This window comes from Zalophus californianus, chromosome 2 (genome assembly GCF_009762305.2).
Source record: "Zalophus californianus isolate mZalCal1 chromosome 2, mZalCal1.pri.v2, whole genome shotgun sequence".
NCBI lineage: Eukaryota > Metazoa > Chordata > Mammalia > Carnivora > Otariidae > Zalophus > Zalophus californianus.
The window spans coordinates 87742213-87760990 of record NC_045596.1 but is presented as its reverse complement, the minus strand read 5'-3'; the positions used below and the strand labels follow the sequence as shown (position 1 = coordinate 87760990).

General features: G+C 38.6%; 1 protein-coding gene across 1 annotated transcript in view; it reads left to right on the top strand.

Annotated features, from left to right (window-relative positions):
• DKK2 (dickkopf WNT signaling pathway inhibitor 2) overlaps window positions 1–18477 on the top strand; it is a 93526-nt gene extending 75049 nt beyond the window's left edge. The window contains exons 2-4 of the mRNA XM_027599810.1: window positions 13749–13899; window positions 15065–15220; window positions 18081–18477. Of these exons, the coding sequence (XP_027455611.1) occupies window positions 13749–13899; window positions 15065–15220; window positions 18081–18331 (558 nt within the window). The 3' untranslated portion in view covers window positions 18332–18477. The remainder of the gene's footprint in view (window positions 1–13748; window positions 13900–15064; window positions 15221–18080) is intronic.
• Window positions 18478–18778: the final 301 nt, after the last annotated feature.

Below are 18778 nucleotides of genomic sequence, written 5' to 3'. Positions count from 1 at the left end.
TGGAAGGTTCCCAGAAAGCAGAACTGGACTTTTTAGCAAATTTGCTGTTAGTTATTAATGTGTCTCTATAAGAAAGGCATTCTAATGTTTCTTGGGATCATCATTTACAAGTTGTAAATAGTTTTCAATGTACCATATACAAAATTACAGCTCCAGCCCTCGTTACTATGAGATGAGCAGTCTTATTTCAAGAGCTTATTCTTGGCTTTTCCAGACCATCCTGTTTAAAATCCCAGGCAGAATTTGATCAGCGTGCATTAGGCAGTGCTGTGTTCAAGGAGGGGAGATAAAAAGCAGCACATGACCAGATTCTTATGCTTTTGATCTGCCCTCAGAAAGAGCCTGGCTAGTGCTGGGTTTTTGTAATAAAAATCACTTCATCCAAAGTTAATGTGGAAACAACTTGACTTGCTTGTGTGAATGAAGTTCTGGTGATCTCATTTAAACCCAGGAAATGTTATAGTCAGACCGTAATCCATCCTGTCTGATACCTGCTGTGCCCAGGTGTGGCTGTGTCCTTCCTCTTTCTACAGAACAAGGGGATCCAATCACTCTAGTCTCTAGACTGGGAAGCTAAACTGTACAGGAGTCATATAGAGACTCAACTTTTTAAGATACACAGTGACATCCCTGCCTGGACTCAAAACATGTAGCAAACATATAACTTAGAAAATTTAACCTAGAAAGTAGAGTTCTTATTTCTTACCTCTTTGCCCAGGCAATAGGCCCATCTCATCATTTTACAAATACCAAATATGCACCTAGCTTAGGCTGAATAAAGCCCTTCATAAATTCCTTTAAGTTTATAAACTTGGGAGTGGGTGTGAAAAGTGTACGAGTGTCTCTAAAATTCTGATGTGTGGCCACAATGAGGGGAGTTGGATGGGTTTGTACAAGAACTATAGACACGATTTGAAATCAATTTGGTTCAAAATCTGAAAGCACTGTCCACGTTTTCTGGTAAAAATTGACATGCCCGTGAGACTTAACTAATTTAACATGGCTTTTGAGAACCTTGTTTAGCTCAATTTGTTTAGGATCATAAACAAGTCAGAAATCCAATAAATGCTTTGGTGGGGCATTCCATGAGGCACACGTTTGGAAAAATTGCTTTCATTGTTATGCTCTGGTTGCTATATTGCTGTGACCAAGGTATATCAAGTAACTGGCTCCCCTTACTATTCTATCTGTGTGCCTCCAAGATGTTTAAAGGAAGCCATCATGAACTACTCAGTCACCTTCTTGCTTCTTTGCAATAATATGTCATAGTGGTGGGATTAACTATGAACACTATCAGATATGATCCACCAATGAGAAAAATATTAAGAGCTAAAGGCAAAGAAAAGTTAGAAGTATTTAGGATGGAGTGTCACAAGCTTCGTCTGATCCTCAGAAGTACTCAGAGTCATAGTTTCCAACCCACCAATAGGCTTAAACAATGGCCTGAGGACAATTAGGAAAGAGGTGAGATCAGAGTCACTGCTATGAAGGGCCACTTGGATAGCACGATGGCTCTGGCAGAGACCACTGATACCACTTAGAAATGAAAGAGCCCACTTTTCACTTTAGATAATTTACATGTGAAAAATATCCTCAGCTACAGGAATGTAATATAAAGAAGCTGGCGATCGTACTTGAAAATGTGAACCTGAGGCTCCACATGAAACACAAAGCTAAGTTGCTGGCTGGAAAATTACTCATCAGCCAATCTCTTTTCTTCTGAAACACATATGATGTCTTTAGCAATATAGTGCTAAGTGATAAATGGCTTATGTAGAACCTCGCTGATTTTTAAAAATCCATTTCAAGGGCGCCTGGGTGGCTCAGTTGGTTGGGCGACTGCCTTCGGCTCCGGTCATGATCCTGGAGTCCCTGGATCGAGTCCCGCATCAGGCTCCCTGCTCAGCGAGGAGCCTGCTTCTCCCTCTAACCCTCCCCCCCTCATGTACTCTCTCTCTCTCTCATTCTCGCTCTCTCAAATAAATAAATAAATCTTTAAAAAAAATCCATTTCAAAATGTATACAAATATCACCATTTAATTTTCAATTTTTTTTTTACCATCTTCTGATTGGTACTTATGTGAGCATTTTTGTCAATTCATTGTACAAATTTCCAAATACTTTTACAACAGAACCTCATTCATTAATTCATTACTGGACAAAATGCAAAATACTGTTGTTCCAGGCATGATGTGACCACTGGGGATACAGAGGTGAAATATGATTTCTGTAATCAAAGAGTATAAAGAAGGCAGAGGAAGAATGTAACAGAGCATGATCGATATCATGGTACAGATGAGCTTGAGGTATTAACAGGGTGCAGGTGAAATGGAACATCCAAATCAGCTGGAAGTGAGGAGCCAGCCCAGAAGGTTTCCCAAAAGTAAAGTTACTTGAAATAGTGTCTGAACGGTGAGTTGGATTTATTCCAATGATGAAGTAAATGGAGGAAAGGTGTTCTTGGCAGAAGAAAAATGTGTACAAGTGCCTAGTCCTGAGGGAGTGTGGCTAATGGATGTGCAAGTAGCCTCATATAGCTGGCATGTGTATGTAATGTGAGTGCTGGGGAGGGAGATGGGGATCATATGTCATGCTAAGAACAAAAATGTTTTCTGGTCGTCTTTATTGTGACACAGCTGCCTCCTTCCGTCCAAACAAACAAACAGGATGGATTTCAGATAGCATTCCAAACATAGTTCTAGAAACATTTTAGCGTTGCATGAGAGGGAAAAAATATTTGAAAAAAGTATAGGATCACAGATCAACCCTAGCAAAGTTGTATAAAAACTCTATTAGCCATTTGGCTAACGAATTCTATTCCATTTGTTTACCTAGACTTCTAACTAGCCAACAGTACTGGGGTTGTGCTGAGGCAGGACAGCTCTACCCCAGTCCCCGGGGCAGGTGTGTGTGGGGGGGTGGTCCTCCCTTTCCTAGTTGCGCTCCTTTCCCACCCTCCCTCCCCCATCTCACATTTTAAAGCCCCATATTTTCTACGAAGTGTGGAATGTGAGCCAGACACAGAGGTGTTACAAAGAGTCCAATGCCAGTACGTCTGGGGATTCTTAGTAATGAAGAAGGGCCAATAAAAGAAGCAAGAGAGATACAGAGGAGCATACTTTTTGCACAGGCTGGAAGGACCAAGGGATGGAGGGGAAGTGACTTAAGCCTGGAGACAGGATTTCATTTTTTTCATCTAGTTACAAATCATCTGACCTCCCTTGCACTATGGAGAATGTGCTGGTCACCACACCAAAGCAGATGTATAGGATGTGGGTGGCGTGGGGGACCAACGTCTTCAATGTGTTTTCCTTGGGATTACTAACACATTGAGTATGTCATCACAAGATGTACCACATTTCTGAGGCTGATATTTGAACACTAGGGTCACACAAACCAAAGAATCTGTCATCTGGCTTATAACTTCCTCCCTTTCCAATCCTGTAACAAAGCATTTAAATAGAATTTTTTGATAGAAGTAGATTATAAGCCAATGAATGATGTCTTTATGCCACGCTGCTTGCTTGAGTAAGTTCCTTTGTCCTTGTGTGCTGAACTTCTCTTCCTTCTTCCACACAATAAGAATTTAAATTGGTTCATGGGGGTAGAAGGCTGGTAAGTAAGACCACGTGTGTCTTGAGATATCGATTGTTTTTTGGAAAAGCATTTTATTTTAATAAACAACATGTGGTCACATAATTGCTATTATTAGACCCTAAAAATAAAAATACTCTCCAAGCTGGGGCTTTTGAACCCAATCATCTTGCAAATGTCTGAAATAAATGAGTAGCCTTAGCTTTTGTAATTTCATCCATCAGGAAGTCAGGCAGCTATTCTACCCAGATGCTTTAACCCTTCTGTTATGTTAGAGACTCTGAGACTGGTTCCAACTCTCTCTAACACAGTTTGCCCTGAACTTCAGAACCCAGAAATGATGATATGAGTCTATTTTGAGTGCTTCTTTTGTGAATATCTATGTGAGACCTGTCCCATCAACTAAACATTCTATAAAAATAAAAATGAAGACTGGGCATGGAGCATAGATTCTTAACCTGTTTTATAGGTTATATAAATATTAGCTGGCGATAGCTAGAGAAGGACTCAAGCTGGGAAACGGGAAAGGATTGGGATGGCAAAATAATGGATTAAATGACTTCCATTCCTTTCTCTTAGTAAAAGGCAAGTTGGTTTATCCAAAGCTCAGGAGTTAAAGTCCTTCGCCCTGCTGCACATGTAACTTGCACTTTAGTCCCTCCATATGTCAGTAGTGTGTCATGTCCTAATGATTTCAGTTCAAGAGTCTTCACACACTTACTATTTCTTCCAAATGGCAGAGGCAGAAATAGATGAGTTATTTAGGCAGGATTCTTGTTAAAATTGTGAACCACCTCTGCATCCTCCTTTTTTTTTTCCTTTTTCAATGTTTTTTTTTTTTTAAGATTTTATTCATTTGTGAGAGAGAGAGCGCGTGCATGGGCAAATGAGTTGGGCAAGGGGCAGAGGGAGAGGGAGTGGAAGAAGCAGACTCCCAGCTGAGCAAGGAGCCTGATGAGCGGTGATTCCAGGACCCTGGGATCATGACCAGAGCTGAAGGCAGACACTTAAACAACTGAGCCACCCAGGTGCCCCTGCAACCTACTTTTTTAATCAAAAGGTTTTTAGTCAAGTCAATCTTTGTGTCTATCATGATTAAGTAAACCTCTTGCTCCAACCCTCTGAGGAATCACATTGGGCCATGCTTCTTCTCAAGTCAGTGCTTCTCCTCCCAGCACACATGGAGGGATAAAACACTGCCTGCCATCTTGTTTATGACTCTAAATTTGAATGGTAACATTTTATATTTTCAAGCAATATTTATATAGAGCTTAAAGTAGTTCTTAAATAAAAATTGAGTCTTTCACTGCAAACGAATATTGAAGATTATATATATTGCTGTGATTTTTCCATCTTCCCAACCATAAAAGAATGAATTTTTCAATTTTATTGGTTCTAGCAACTGTTTCCTGAAAATCAGAATTGAATGTGGCAAGTGGCCATGTGATTATTAGTCTAGCCTAATTCCTAGAGGAGATGGAAGAGAATTAAATGAGATCGGAGAAGTGCAAAGTTTGCATGGTCTATACTAAATGAATAAGACAATAAACACTACTTCAGTTAAGTAATTGTTGGAACAATGGATTGTTTATACATAATTTAAATGTATTAATAATCTGATTCTGCTAATAAGGTGACATCAATGAAACAAAACAAAAAATTTTTAATTAAGACACTTCAGTCTGGATTCTTGTTACTCTTGCAAGAAGTCCTGGTTCTTTCACGTTCTTGGAAACTTGAAACCCAAGTTCTTTCAAGCCTTCCTAATACAAAAACTATGAAGCATAATTTAGCAAGGAATAAGAAATTTCACCTTGAATCTCAGAAGATTAGTTCTTTTAAATATTGTGTTAATTTTAATAGATAATACACACACCTAGTACAAATTAGAAAATATTTAAAGGACTTTACATGGAAACTAAAGTTTTCCTCTTCTCTCAGTTCCCAATAACTCTGTCCCACCTTCTCATCGGTAAATTCTGCTTCATATTTCTTAGGTGTACCTCCTGAAATAATACATTGGATAACTTATGCGCGCACACACACACACACACACACAAACATATGTATATTAACACACACATTAACCTATATCGTCACTGGATTTTTTTTATCTTCATTTATAAACCATGATATTACAAGTGAAAAATGGCTCAAACTCATGTAACATTTAAAATTCACAAGTGTTTACACTTGGACTCAGAAATAGTTACCAACACTGACCTATTCTATAATCGTAAGGAAGGTCTTTCATAAACAGCAATTTGAAAGTATGTTAAGAATTCATATCTATCTGGACATCAATATTTGAATTTTGAATGTGATTTTTCACTGGAAACGGAATTTGATGCTCTATAAGAAATAGGAAGTAATAAAAACACACATCATCTATTTATCATACTTGATATGGGGAGGAAAAGTACTTCTTTTGTAAAGACCCCAGGATACAAGATGTAAAGAAAACTGCAAAGCTGTGTATTGCCAACAAGACACAGGTGTACACCACATGAGGATATGAAACAATCCAGCCACAATGGGTGTGTTGACAGCTCTGAGTCTACACTGTATTTCTCCCAAAGTACACTGGTGTGTTTGTTATGCATTGCTTTATTTTTTCATATAGTTTCAGAAATTCTCAAGCCTATCGCTAAACACAGTGGCTAAGTAGTAGGAGTAAAGATGAACCTGTCTGGAAATAGTTGTCAGTGAATCTCTTACTTAGACTCATGTGTCAGGGAACCAATTTCCCACTTAGACCCGTGTCTATCTGAGAGGTAATATTGGGTCCATATCTCATATGGACCAGATATTTTCTGTATGATACACACACACACACACACACACACACACACACACACACACACACACACACACGAGAGGCATCAATCTTTGCAACAATTCTATAGAGCAGTGTTTCCCTATCTTACCTTATCTATGATCACCAGGACAATTTTATTAATAATACAGACTCCTGGACCATATCCAGTTCTACAAAATGAGAGTCTCTGGGAGAAGGAGTCTGTGAATAAGTAGTTTTTAAAGAAATCCTGTGAGATTTTAAAGATTAGGTAAGCAGGGAAACACTGCTAAAAGTAGGAATGCTATCCATCTTACTGAGGAGGAAACTGAGACTCTGTTAAGTAACTTACAACAATGAATTAATTGTGGAGGCATAATTCAAACGGCAGTATGACTCCAAAATTCTTCCTACCATGTTACCTTTCTGAAGGTCATGAGGTCAGGAAAATGTGTAAGGTTGCATTGAAAATTTTATATTGTAAACATTCGATCCGGGATTTGGAAGAAAACTTGAAATTGTGTGGTTTCTTCCTCTGTTTTGTTTAGAACAATTATACTCCACCAATTGCCAAATTACAAAGGGCTTTATAATTATATATGGAGTATAAAGGTCTCCAACCATTGCTCCAAAAACACTCTGGAGATGCTGCTTTTTGAGCATGGAACAGAAGTGTTTTGGTCCGATCTATTCCAAATGAGGGGAAAATGGGTCAAAAACATGAAAAAAATTTAAAAAATCAGGTAGACTACAAGGTGTCGATTTCTCTAGGTTCTGAGACTGTATGGAAAGGGTTAGCTTTGCCCATTTGCCCCATGATCAAAGCAGCAATGTACATGTTACTGTTGAGAATGTGTTCTGTGTTCAAAGTAGAGTATTCCCTGGAGTCTCCTTTCTGGTTAATGAGATACAGAGAACAGGTTGGAGCAACCCAAGTTAGGGAGAACCTTGCCTTGATTTCATACAAGTATTGTTTCTTAGGATTTCTGTGAGGATCTCTGAATACACTGGGGAAGTTAATGGACCACTGGCAGAGATCCATCTTTCCTAACTTATGATCCAGGCAGCATTAGCAGAGTTCTCTCAGCTCTGAACTTCTGTGTCAAAAACCAAATATCTAACAACCCCAGCCCTAAAATGAATATGTGGAAAAGGTACTCAAAGGTTTTCCACGGTGTGCACAGCATGAATTGTTTTCAGTAAATCAATTTCCATATCCTTAACTCCCATGATTTTTTTTCCTTAAAATTGTCTGGGAATGTGCCTGTGTTTACAATAAGTCTTTTGCCATTTTATGTGGAAAGAAAGGCAACATTGTCATACATTCCAAATCTTGATATACTGCATTAACCAGCAGAATAAAACCTTTTATGGATGACAGACTAACATAAAATTTGGAGTATTGGTTTTAACAAAGACGTTCTTAACAGTGGATTAGGGCATCCTAAACACATCTTGCCTTGTCTTGTCTTTAATTCTTTAAAAGTGAAGCTTGGCGCTGGCTGGAAAATTCTGGATACAGAACATCTAAAATAGTTGTGATGACTTTTGTATTTTAAAATTTAACTGGACATTTTCTAAAACTAATTTTCTCAAAGAAAAATATCCATGACCATGTTGTGACTTATTTTAGGATCAGTATGCATTGATCAATCAGGTAGGTAAAAGCTATTTTATTGAATCATGTCAAATTACTGTGAATTTCATCTTATAAACATTACATGCCATATTCATAAAACAAACTACACTTATGCTGAAAAATTTTACATGTCAGATGTGTGAGAGGATGTATACTTTTCAAGATTATTTTAGGGATGGTGCAGGGAAAACATTTGTAGATCACAGAACTGGTTGTGTCTGGATTGTAGCTGGTGTTCAATAAATAAATGCTGAATAAACAATTATTGGATATTGAATGAATACCCAAACAGCTGCCTTAATGAACCTATGGCACACAGCCAGAACATCATGAACTTCTCCTCTCCAATTTAATGTAGCTCAATCCTCCTGGCCTTATGTTCAGGAATCCTCAAAGATACACCCTTATCCCCTAGAGGTAATTGTGGACAAAGGAAAGATCCAATGGCACAGCCTTTGGCATGCAGTATACGACCGCACATTAGCCAGATTGAGTCCCATGTCCCTGCACCTCCTGAAGTTGCAGTCTTAAGGTTTGACTTTGCAATTACCGCCTTAAAGGATAGCATACCTTGCATATACGTTGAAACAGAGAACTATCAGATGGAACATCAGGGCAAGGGAAATTAATCTTTTCTTTAAGGACCTACGGGGAGCCAGTCTGATGGCAACAATTTCCCAAAAGTAATTGCCAACCTCCTGCTATGTTCTCTTTGAGACCCCAGACATTCTAGACATTCTAGTCCCCAACCCTTTGTTGCTACCTCCTTCTATCCACTCGCCCCAAATGTTTTTTATTCCCATAGCTGGGTCGTCCCCCTGCAGGCTTTCTTCTGCCTGCCCAGCTGATGATGTTTTTCTGGCTCCAGAAAACTTCCGATTGTTACAAACAGTGCTTGCGGGGACAAAGGATTGTCCCGATTAAAACAACAACAACAAAACTAGGACAGTCTTGCAAGAATCCGGATGGGTGGCCAGCCCACATGAACACTATGTGATGTTTCTCTCTTCTTTTTTTTTTTCTCCCCATCATTAAACAGGAACAATGTCATTATTTTGAAAACTCAGGAGTTACACTAAGGTTTTAGTTGTGGCCAAAGGTTTGTTCAATAGCCAGTGCTGCTGAGATGCCTAAAAAACTTTTTTCTATGTCATTAGTCTTAGGGGTCTGATTCTGTCATTATCGCATTGGTGTGTTTTAAGGGATGGGCAGCCCTGAAAAATAAGAATAAATTCCACCTTGACTCTTAATCTCGAATTAGCAGGTCTTTTTCTCCCTGCAGTTTTGATAATAATTGAAAAAAAAAAAAAAAGACTCAATTAGTTCAAATAAGATGGAGTAACATTTCATTTTATTTCATTCATTAGAATATTATTTAATTATCACTAACTGCATGATGGGCTTTTGCTTGTAACTCTGATTACATTGAGTTTAAATGGACATAAAACTGTTGTCAAGAAATGAAATGAGAAAATGTTGTTTACGGTATTGCCCATGTTGTCCGCCAGTATTCTATCTTTCCAACAGCTGCACCAGGACATGCTGTTGGTATTTGGAGGCCTCTAGAGAGAGAAGTGGCCAAGTTTATTTTTCTAATCTCTAAATTCGGCACACAGGTCAGCACTGAAAACTCCTTATCTATGTGTACAACAAACTGTCACTAGTTAATGCTCTTAGTCATCATACCTTGCAGGGAGGCCTGAAAGCTAGGGCAGGACCCTGAATCCCCAAATTCTCTGCTACTGAGCACATAGGACTTATCTGCCGAAGTTACTTAACCTCTCTTTACTTCATTGCTAAAATTTTAAGTAATGATTCCAAATTAGCACAGAGTAAATAGATGTAAAAAAAATCCTCTATACTAAAAGAAATGCTCATTTTTGATGGACTTTATTTTCAAGCTGTGTCCAATGCGTTCACTCTTTTTTTAGTTCCTGTCATGGTTGTAATGATAACTAGTGCTGCTATTTACAGAAACTACTTTATTTTTAGCCTGGAAATGGGGTTGGGCAAAACCTCTTTGTTTTTTGGCCTGATCATGGACAGCTCTCGTATATTCTTAATTCATGGCCCATCCCATCTGTTATTATTAGGTGTCTCAAATGAATCCATCTCCTAATTGTGACTGAGGCTAAGTCATGAATGATTTTGCATGAAGGCAAGTATTCCTGGATGCTTATGCAGCCTAATGTCACTGTTCCTCAGACTGTTTACCTAGACAAGTCAATGAAGAACCATGCCAATTCACTATTAATAATTTCCATAGCAGGTAAAAAAGATCGGTCTTCTTATTAATTTCTACAAATAAGTAACAGAGAAGCATATTATTGTTTTTGTTAAATGGAAAGTTAGATTAAGATACTCAATCAAATTCATTTTTCGTTTGCCATAAAACCACCATCAGACGGGAACAGCAACAGGCTTTTGAGGCCAAAGTAAGTGGAAAATAAAGATTTTTCTATGGGAAAGTTTCTGAATGGCACTTTTATTAATGTATATAATTCCCTACAGTGGCCTATTAATGCCACAATCATCCCTTCTTCAGGATCCTCCAAAACTACTTTAACCATGTGCTTCCCTCTCCTCTTTCTCTCTCTCTCTCCCTCTTTCCCCCCTTTCCCACCTCCCTCCCTCCCATTCTGCCACCCTTCCTGTCTTGCCTACTATGATAGAATTTCCAGACATTTTAAAGGGGAAATATGGGAAGAAACAGTAGCAAGCTGCAGAGCCCTCATCCTTGAGATGAAAATGTCTTATTTCAAGCTCTTTATTGAAAAATAATGTATTAGGCTGAAAATATGACAATTGCTATTAATGGGTCAGATCCATATTTTCTCATGTTCTGTGTTTTGTTGCTAATGGTTATGCCAAAGGAAACTATATGGCTGAGTAGATCTGGGCTGGGAGACATTGATTTCAGAAGGTAAGACATGCTCCCATCTTCTTCACTTTCCCTAAAACCTGCTTCCACCTGTCCTACCACTTTTTGATTTTATTCATATTTAAAGGTTGTTTATTGGAGCAAGGAGTTTCATAAGCATACTAGAAGCTATATAATATAACCTTGCATTTCAATTATTAAAATTTTATTTTAATTGTCAAAGAATTGCTTTTAATGTTATGTTCTGGGATTGCACTTCAAGTGCAAGATCACATTAACAATAATCTTTCATTACAAAAAATTCTGCATATTTTTTCTGCCTGTGTCATTTCTATTTAAATTGGCTTTAAATAAAACTATAAAAATAGCATAATAAAACTGCATGTCCTCTAATATATTTTATTTCTTAGACCAACTGAGCTTTCCTCTGAAAAACTTGTGAGAATTTTACTGTGATCCTATTCAAATAGAGGACTACTAAACATATTGCTTTTTGCAATATCATCTGTGTCAAATATTTTCTTTAAAAAAAAGATTTTATTTACTTGAGAGAGAGAGTGCGTGCAAGTCGGGGGGGAGGGGCAGACGAAGAGGGAGAGGCAGAGAATCTCAAGCAGACTCCGTGCTGAATGTGGAGCACACAGTGGGGCTCTATCTTATGACCCTGAGATCATGACCTGAGCTAAAACCAAGAGTCGGTTGCTCAATGGATTGAGCCACCCAGGACCCACATGCATCAAATATTTTCCATTTCCCACAAACTGAGAATGGGAAGTTAATGATGTGTCTTCCACAATTTTCCGCAAAACAAACTGCTACTGTTAGCAATCAACTTGTTTTTTTACCTTATAGACTATTGTGGTTTTTTTTTTTTTTTTTTTTTTTTGGAATGGAATCAAGTATTATTCTATATTCAGAATCCCTTGAAGATTTGTTGTTTGTGTTGCAAATTGCACATGATGTTTTAGGTAGCACATGTGTATTTCCATTGAAAGAACATGTCCTATTTTTGAGGAAGAAAAAACATGTAAGACATCAAATGTTTCTTGCAAAACAATTTGATGAAATAAATGTAAATGAATCAGAAACATGTGAATTGTATTTCACTTAAAATTAATGGGTTTAAATATGAAGGGAGTAAAGTGCTTGGGGGAAAGAGTGTGGCAAGGCGGGAAGTTACATTTGTTTTGTTTTCATCAGTCTTGGATTCTTGAAAAATGGCCTAATACTCTGAATTTAACCTCATTCAGATTCTCCATTAAGCCAAGTGATGGAGATCCAGAAAGGGACAATAATATGCAAAATCATTTTATAGCTCTATCTGGCTCCGATTATAATGTAGGCATCAAACATGGCCATTATGCAATCCTTCAAAAGCACTTGCAAACTCAAAATTCGTGATTTTCCTATTGTAATGATGCTGAAAGTGTATTTTTTCCCCATAGAACATGTAGAGTTTTCAGCCTCACATGTCAGCTTAACATTTATTTCCTCTGTCAAACTGAAGAGGATCAGATCTAAACAGAAAACACGGGGACACTGAAGGTAGCCACATGTAGCAGAAGTGTGGGGAGGAAAGAGAATGTAAGAGAGGGAGAAAGAAGGGGAAAAGAAATAGACCGTGTGTGCAGACCGAGGTCACCAAACCTCATTTCATAAGCAAAGCACTCAAATCCCACTAATTATTTGAGGGTTGCAAAAACTTTAGCCCATAGGTTTACATTCATATCCTTTATGTGTGCTTAAAAATAACTACATAGCTTCTTTTTACTTTTTGTATTTTTCAATTAAAAAAAACCCCATGCATTATTCTGAAAACAGGAAAGAGCTACAAAAAGAAAAGAAAAACAACTTATAAATAAGTCTCCCTGTCAACATGCTTCAAAATATGAGGAAGTTTGATGTGTGGCGTGGCAGCTCAGTTTCTCAACTCTGCCTCTGCAAACAGGCACATTTTAAGTGTCCTGAAAACTTCCAAGAGGCAAGGAGTACGTAACTGGAGAATGTATTTTTATTTTGGGAGATAATCTAGGGCACTGCTTAAGTAGCCTCACGTGGTGAGAAATAGAGGCACCGGGTCCTTTCTGTATAAGTTGAAGGCCCCAGAGCCCATAGGGCTGATTTGTACGTAAAGAGCCTGCCTTTTTATTTCTCGAGAACACGATGTCATTGGAGTTGAGCATTTCTCTGACGGCTTAGAACCCCACTGCTGCTCATCAACCCGCATTTGGAATGAGAACCCAGCTCCTTGATTTCTTTGTGCCAAACAGCCTGTTACCTCAAATGGTTCTGGAAGTGGTTCTCTGCCGTGCTCCTCACAGGCAAGATTTGTGGGGAGTCACTCTGAATGTATTTGTTCCCCAACTGGGCAGGAGATGTGTTCCAGCTTCTAACACAGCCCTTTGTTGTTTCATTTAAACTTCCCCTCATCCAGTTCAGTTGTGTAGTGAGGAGTAGTGAGGCTCACTGTTTCATTTACACCATAAATCAGTGGCAATATAAGAGTCACAAGAATTTCTGAGCCCCCAAAGGTACTCTTAAAAGCGCTACCTATCCACACAAAATGTAAAATCCCAGCTCCAAAGTCGTGTCAACAAAAATATAGGAATAGCATCAACTTTATCTTTGTCCCTGTCAACAATCAGTAGTTAGAGGGTCCTTGATGAAGGAAGTGTCACTCTGTAGGATCTGTGTTCAGAACGTGATTTCAATGGCATATTTCCTTTGATGAGAAACCTACTGTGATTTATTTCCCATCATGATTTGCTGCAGTAACTTTGATAGGTGTGACGGAATCTAATCTACTTTGCGTTTGGTGTTGTTGCACTTTCTGACAGGCCTACCCTTGTAGCAGTGATAAGGAATGTGAAATTGGGAGATATTGCCACAGTCCCCACCAGGGATCCTCGGCCTGCATGGTGTGTCGAAGGAAAAAGAAGCGCTGCCACAGAGATGGCATGTGTTGTCCCGGTACCCGCTGCAATAATGGTAAAGATCCAGTTCAGTGTTGACGGGCCTCTTCCTCTTTCTGTAGGAGGCTTGTCTAGCAAATTCGACTACATTCTCCTTAGCCAGACCCCTGAAATGCAAGGAGCCTTTCAAAACTGGCAGGGATTGGATCACGGTTTAGATATGTGTACAATTACTTGGATTACCTCCCAAATCCTAGTTTTCCTGGACTCTGATCTATATTTCTAGATTCTATATTCTATGGCAATCCAGGATTTGCCACGCCAAAGTGTTGTGCGTGAATAGCTATAAGCACATAAGTGAATACGTGCAAAAGACCAAACAAAGAACCTGATGTGATTGAGCAATACAGTCGTGTGGCCCTCTTCCAGTTTCATACCTCGGTTCTTATATTCAGGGTGTCTTCTTTTAAAGCCCCCCCCCACTCACCACATTCATAGTGAGGGGGGGATTGGCTCCTCCAAATGGAGACACGCGGGTCTATTCCCCAGCCTTTCCATAAGCATGACTTCACCCAATGTCAGTGAACTTCTAGGCATACAATTCAGCATTAATGATGAAATGAAGAACCACAGACAACACAGGATAAAACCATTAAATAATTACAGAAGGTGATCTGAAACATAAATCTAGTCATATAAACCAAGATAATCAGATTCCTGTCCATATACATGCTCCTGACCTCTGGGCAGAGTCCTATTGGAAGTACCTGGGACAGGTGAAAGGGAGAGATGTTTACAATGTAGACTAGGGTGATATTGTTGATTGAACAAAGGAACCTGGATCCTGAAGATGGATGTCTGGTCAGGCATTTTAAAAGTAGGAATAGCTAATATTAATTTAATACTTACTAAGTCACTATTCTAAACACACGTATTCACAACTTAATGAAATGTTTTTATTCCTATTTTTGCCCACAGACACCTGGTCTTGAGACGAGATTCAAATTAAGGAGGCCTTAGTTAGGCCAAACTAATTCTATTTAATATTAAATAATATGATTTAATATTGTTTATGTAAATAAATGAATGGCTGAATGAATTGAGGATAGATAAAAGATAGATGATAGATAAATAGACAGATAGATAGGAGATAGCATCACACCTCACATCAGCACAATACTTGGGTAAGAATCACACTTTATAGAATCAGATAAGTCTAACTACTTACTTGCCATCTCCAGGCATCTGCATCCCTGTCACTGAGAGCATCTTAACCCCTCACATCCCAGCTCTGGATGGCACTCGACACAGAGATCGAAACCATGGTCATTACTCAAACCATGACTTGGGATGGCAGAATCTAGGAAGACCACACACTAAGATGTCACATATAAAAGGTAAGCGATCTGCTGAAAAACAAACTGAGGGTTCTAGAGGGGAGGGGGGTAGGGGGATGGATTAGCCTGGTGATGGGTATTGAGGAGGGCACGTTCTGCATGGAGCACTGGGTGTTATGAACAAACAATGAATCATGGAACACTGCACCAAAAACTAATGATGTAATATATGGTGATTAACATAACAATAAAAAATTACCCCCCCCAAAAAAAAAACAAAAAAAAAGCTTGAGAATAAAAGGTTGATTACCAGTTTAAATATCTTAGTACAAATACTTTTCAAAAATGAAGAGTAGGAAGTTGAAGTCGTGTGTGAAGGAAATGAACTTGGGAGGATGACCGAAGGACCAGGAGATGTTAGTACTCGCCAGGCATCGCCCTGTCCAATCCCAACCACCACGTGGCAGGAATAGTCTCCCAGATTTTACAAATGACGAAAAGGAAAAGGAACTTACCCAGCACAAAATAGCTAATGAGTCAGGACTGAAGTCTGAACCAAGATCTGCCTGATTCTAACACACGTTTATTCTCTTTAAAAAACTGTACATGTGTATAGACGTGTACATGTACACATAATTTGAACAAATAAAAAATAAACACTTTCAAAAGGAAAAAAAAGTAAGCGATCTGTAGCTCTATGCTTACTTTTTCTTGTTTTAAGAGAAGTAAAATTAAAATATTGATAATTCATTGCATTGGTTTTAGAAAAAATACCAGGAAGATACTTTGTTGGCAAGATTTTAACTGAATTTATTAATTCTTAATTTTGAGGATGCTGGAGGTTTCTAAGAGATCTTAAATTGTTAGGAAATATATATTATGAGAATTGCAGCACCCCTGATCAATCATGCCATTTTCTAAACAGTCCTGCCTTTAAATGTTTGCAGTCATATGATTAAATCCCTAAGCTTTTGAATCATTTTCTCACCTTTGCAGAAATTTAATTTTACTAAACAACCACATAATATACTATTCATAGACCAACTTATCAAAAATAATTGGTTTCTAGTGGGATTATATATGGTCATAAAATCCCCTTACTTGTATCAAAATATTTGGGACGCCTAATCACTAACAGTAAAATTTGAAAGCATGAAATTATTGATCTTTATTACTAATAGTAGAAGGTTGAAGGCATGAAACATGTCCATCTTTAAAGGAGGCTTCTTTCAAGTGTGTTCTGTGGAGCAATACTCTTTGAAGACAGTCTGTGAATGAAAGTGTGCCGTGTTCAAGAGTTTTGTAATAATGCATCTCCCAGTTTGGGAACTTTATACAATTGGAATATTGAGGGCTCTGAGAAGCCCGGCAGTGAGGAAAACTAGTTAAGTTTTTTAAACACTGTATGTCCTCAATATTGACCACAAATATTGTGGTCAATAATTTCTTGACCACAAAAATATTTCCCCACATTTTCGTGTTCTGCAGAGCTAGTATCCTATAGAATAACTGACCTATTAGTCAGACCTGGAATATTAATGTTGACATGGATAATGTTAAAAAGATTAACAATTCCTCTTTAATTATCCCCTGTCTATGCTCCCTGAAGACCTATGTCTTTACCCGATCTCCTATTTCTATTCCACCAAATTCACACGCATTTGTCATTACATGAGTACACTTCCTTATTCCAATAGATAGCTATGTCACCATACAGTTTCAAATTTACTAATATTTTTATATAGTTTTATGTATAATTTTCTGATGGAAACTAGGAAGAACTCCTAGTGGGTCATGTCCATATCACATAGTGGGATTGGTTATATCTGGGCTGACAGACAATCCTTTAGACCAGGATCGGCACATTACAGCCTGTGTGCCAAATACGTCCTACTGCCTGTTTTTGTAAAATAATGTTTTAATGGAACACAGACTTGCCTCTTCATTTAGGCATTACTTATGGCTGCTTTTGTGACAGCAGAAGTGAGGAGTGACAGATCACATGGCCTAAAAAGCCTAAATATTTACAATCTGACAAAAATACAAAGAAGTTTTTTGACCCCTTCTTTGTATAGGTGACACATCAACCCAGCTGTGATGTGTGTTTGCTCTTTTGCTGATTTAGTCATTTTTTCTGAATTAAATATCCAGATCTGTTCTTCCACATGTTTTTAATGATGGGTTCTTTGTTGACCCTGGGGCTGTCTGCCCTTTCTCTACTCTGCTCTGAATCACAGCTCTTTAGAGACTGCGCGTCCTAGGCTCCCTGTCAGTGGGCCTTTGGGATTCCAGTCCCAGCTAGCGATTCCTGGCCCCAGATTCTGACATGACCTTCTCCACTGGATCCTTCAGCCTAACTGTGGTAGCGGCTTCCTGCTCTGTTGCTTTACCATCCTCTGGGCCTTCTTCGTCTGCCGCCACCTGCGTGCCCAGTTCTCTGCATTAAACATCTTCTGTCTTAAGTTTCTGTTTTCCTGGCTAGACAGTGAAGCAGGGTTTTAGGAGTCCCTGAGAATTTCAGCTTTCTCCCTGAATCAGAGTTTATTTATACCTCCCAAGAAGGTATCAAATTAATTACTTTGAAAGCAATTCTCTTTCTTTGCTTATTTTTCACTCACCTCGTTAAAAATAATGATCAGAGAAAGATCTAAGAGCAGACCATGCCGAAGTAAAGAGAAGATGAAGCACAGTCCTTGCTATTCATGAAGCTTGATATTCAGACAGCGAATAATCAAAATGGACAATAATGGCTTGATGTGATTAGAGGGAGAGCCGATCGATAGGAATCCAAGACTTTCCATCATAAATGATAACTCCATGGAAGACAGTACAAGTAAAAATATTGTAGATGCTTCTGATTGCAGAGTAGGATTTTTTCCTAAAGTGTCATGGTAATATCTCTTGGTCATCATCTCTGTAGGGCATGAAGGAGACCCCTGCCTACGATCATCAGACTGCATCGAAGGGTTTTGCTGCGCTCGCCACTTCTGGACCAAAATCTGCAAACCAGTGCTCCATCAGGGGGAAGTCTGTACCAAACAGCGCAAGAAGGGCTCTCATGGGCTGGAAATTTTCCAGCGGTGTGACTGCGCAAAGGGCCTATCGTGTAAAGTATGGAAAGATGCCACCTATTCCTCCAAAGCCAGACTCCACGTGTGTCAGAAAATATGATCACCTCTGAGGAAAATCATCACTAGCAGACTGTGAATCTGTGTATTTAATGCATTATAGCATGGTGGAAAATAGGATTTGGATCTCAGAAGAATGGCTAACATAAGGAATGTGATATGAATATAGAGATCACAGAGAGAGAAAAAGGAAAAGAGAATAAGCAGATTAGAAAGGGGTAACAAATGTAGTACAACCGATGCATTTCCGTGATGCAACTTGTTTATGTAAATAATGTACACATTTGTGAAAATGCTATTACTGAAAAAAAAAAAGCACACAGTGAAATTTACTGATGAATACCATGTGACTTTCCAAGAGTTTAGGTTGTGCTGGAGGATTGGTGTCCTTCAGATTGGTGATTGCCTATAGAAATAACCTAAAAGCCATATTTCTAGTTCAAGGTTATTGTTTAACAAAATAGTCCCTTGGCATACAATAGGCTTTCAC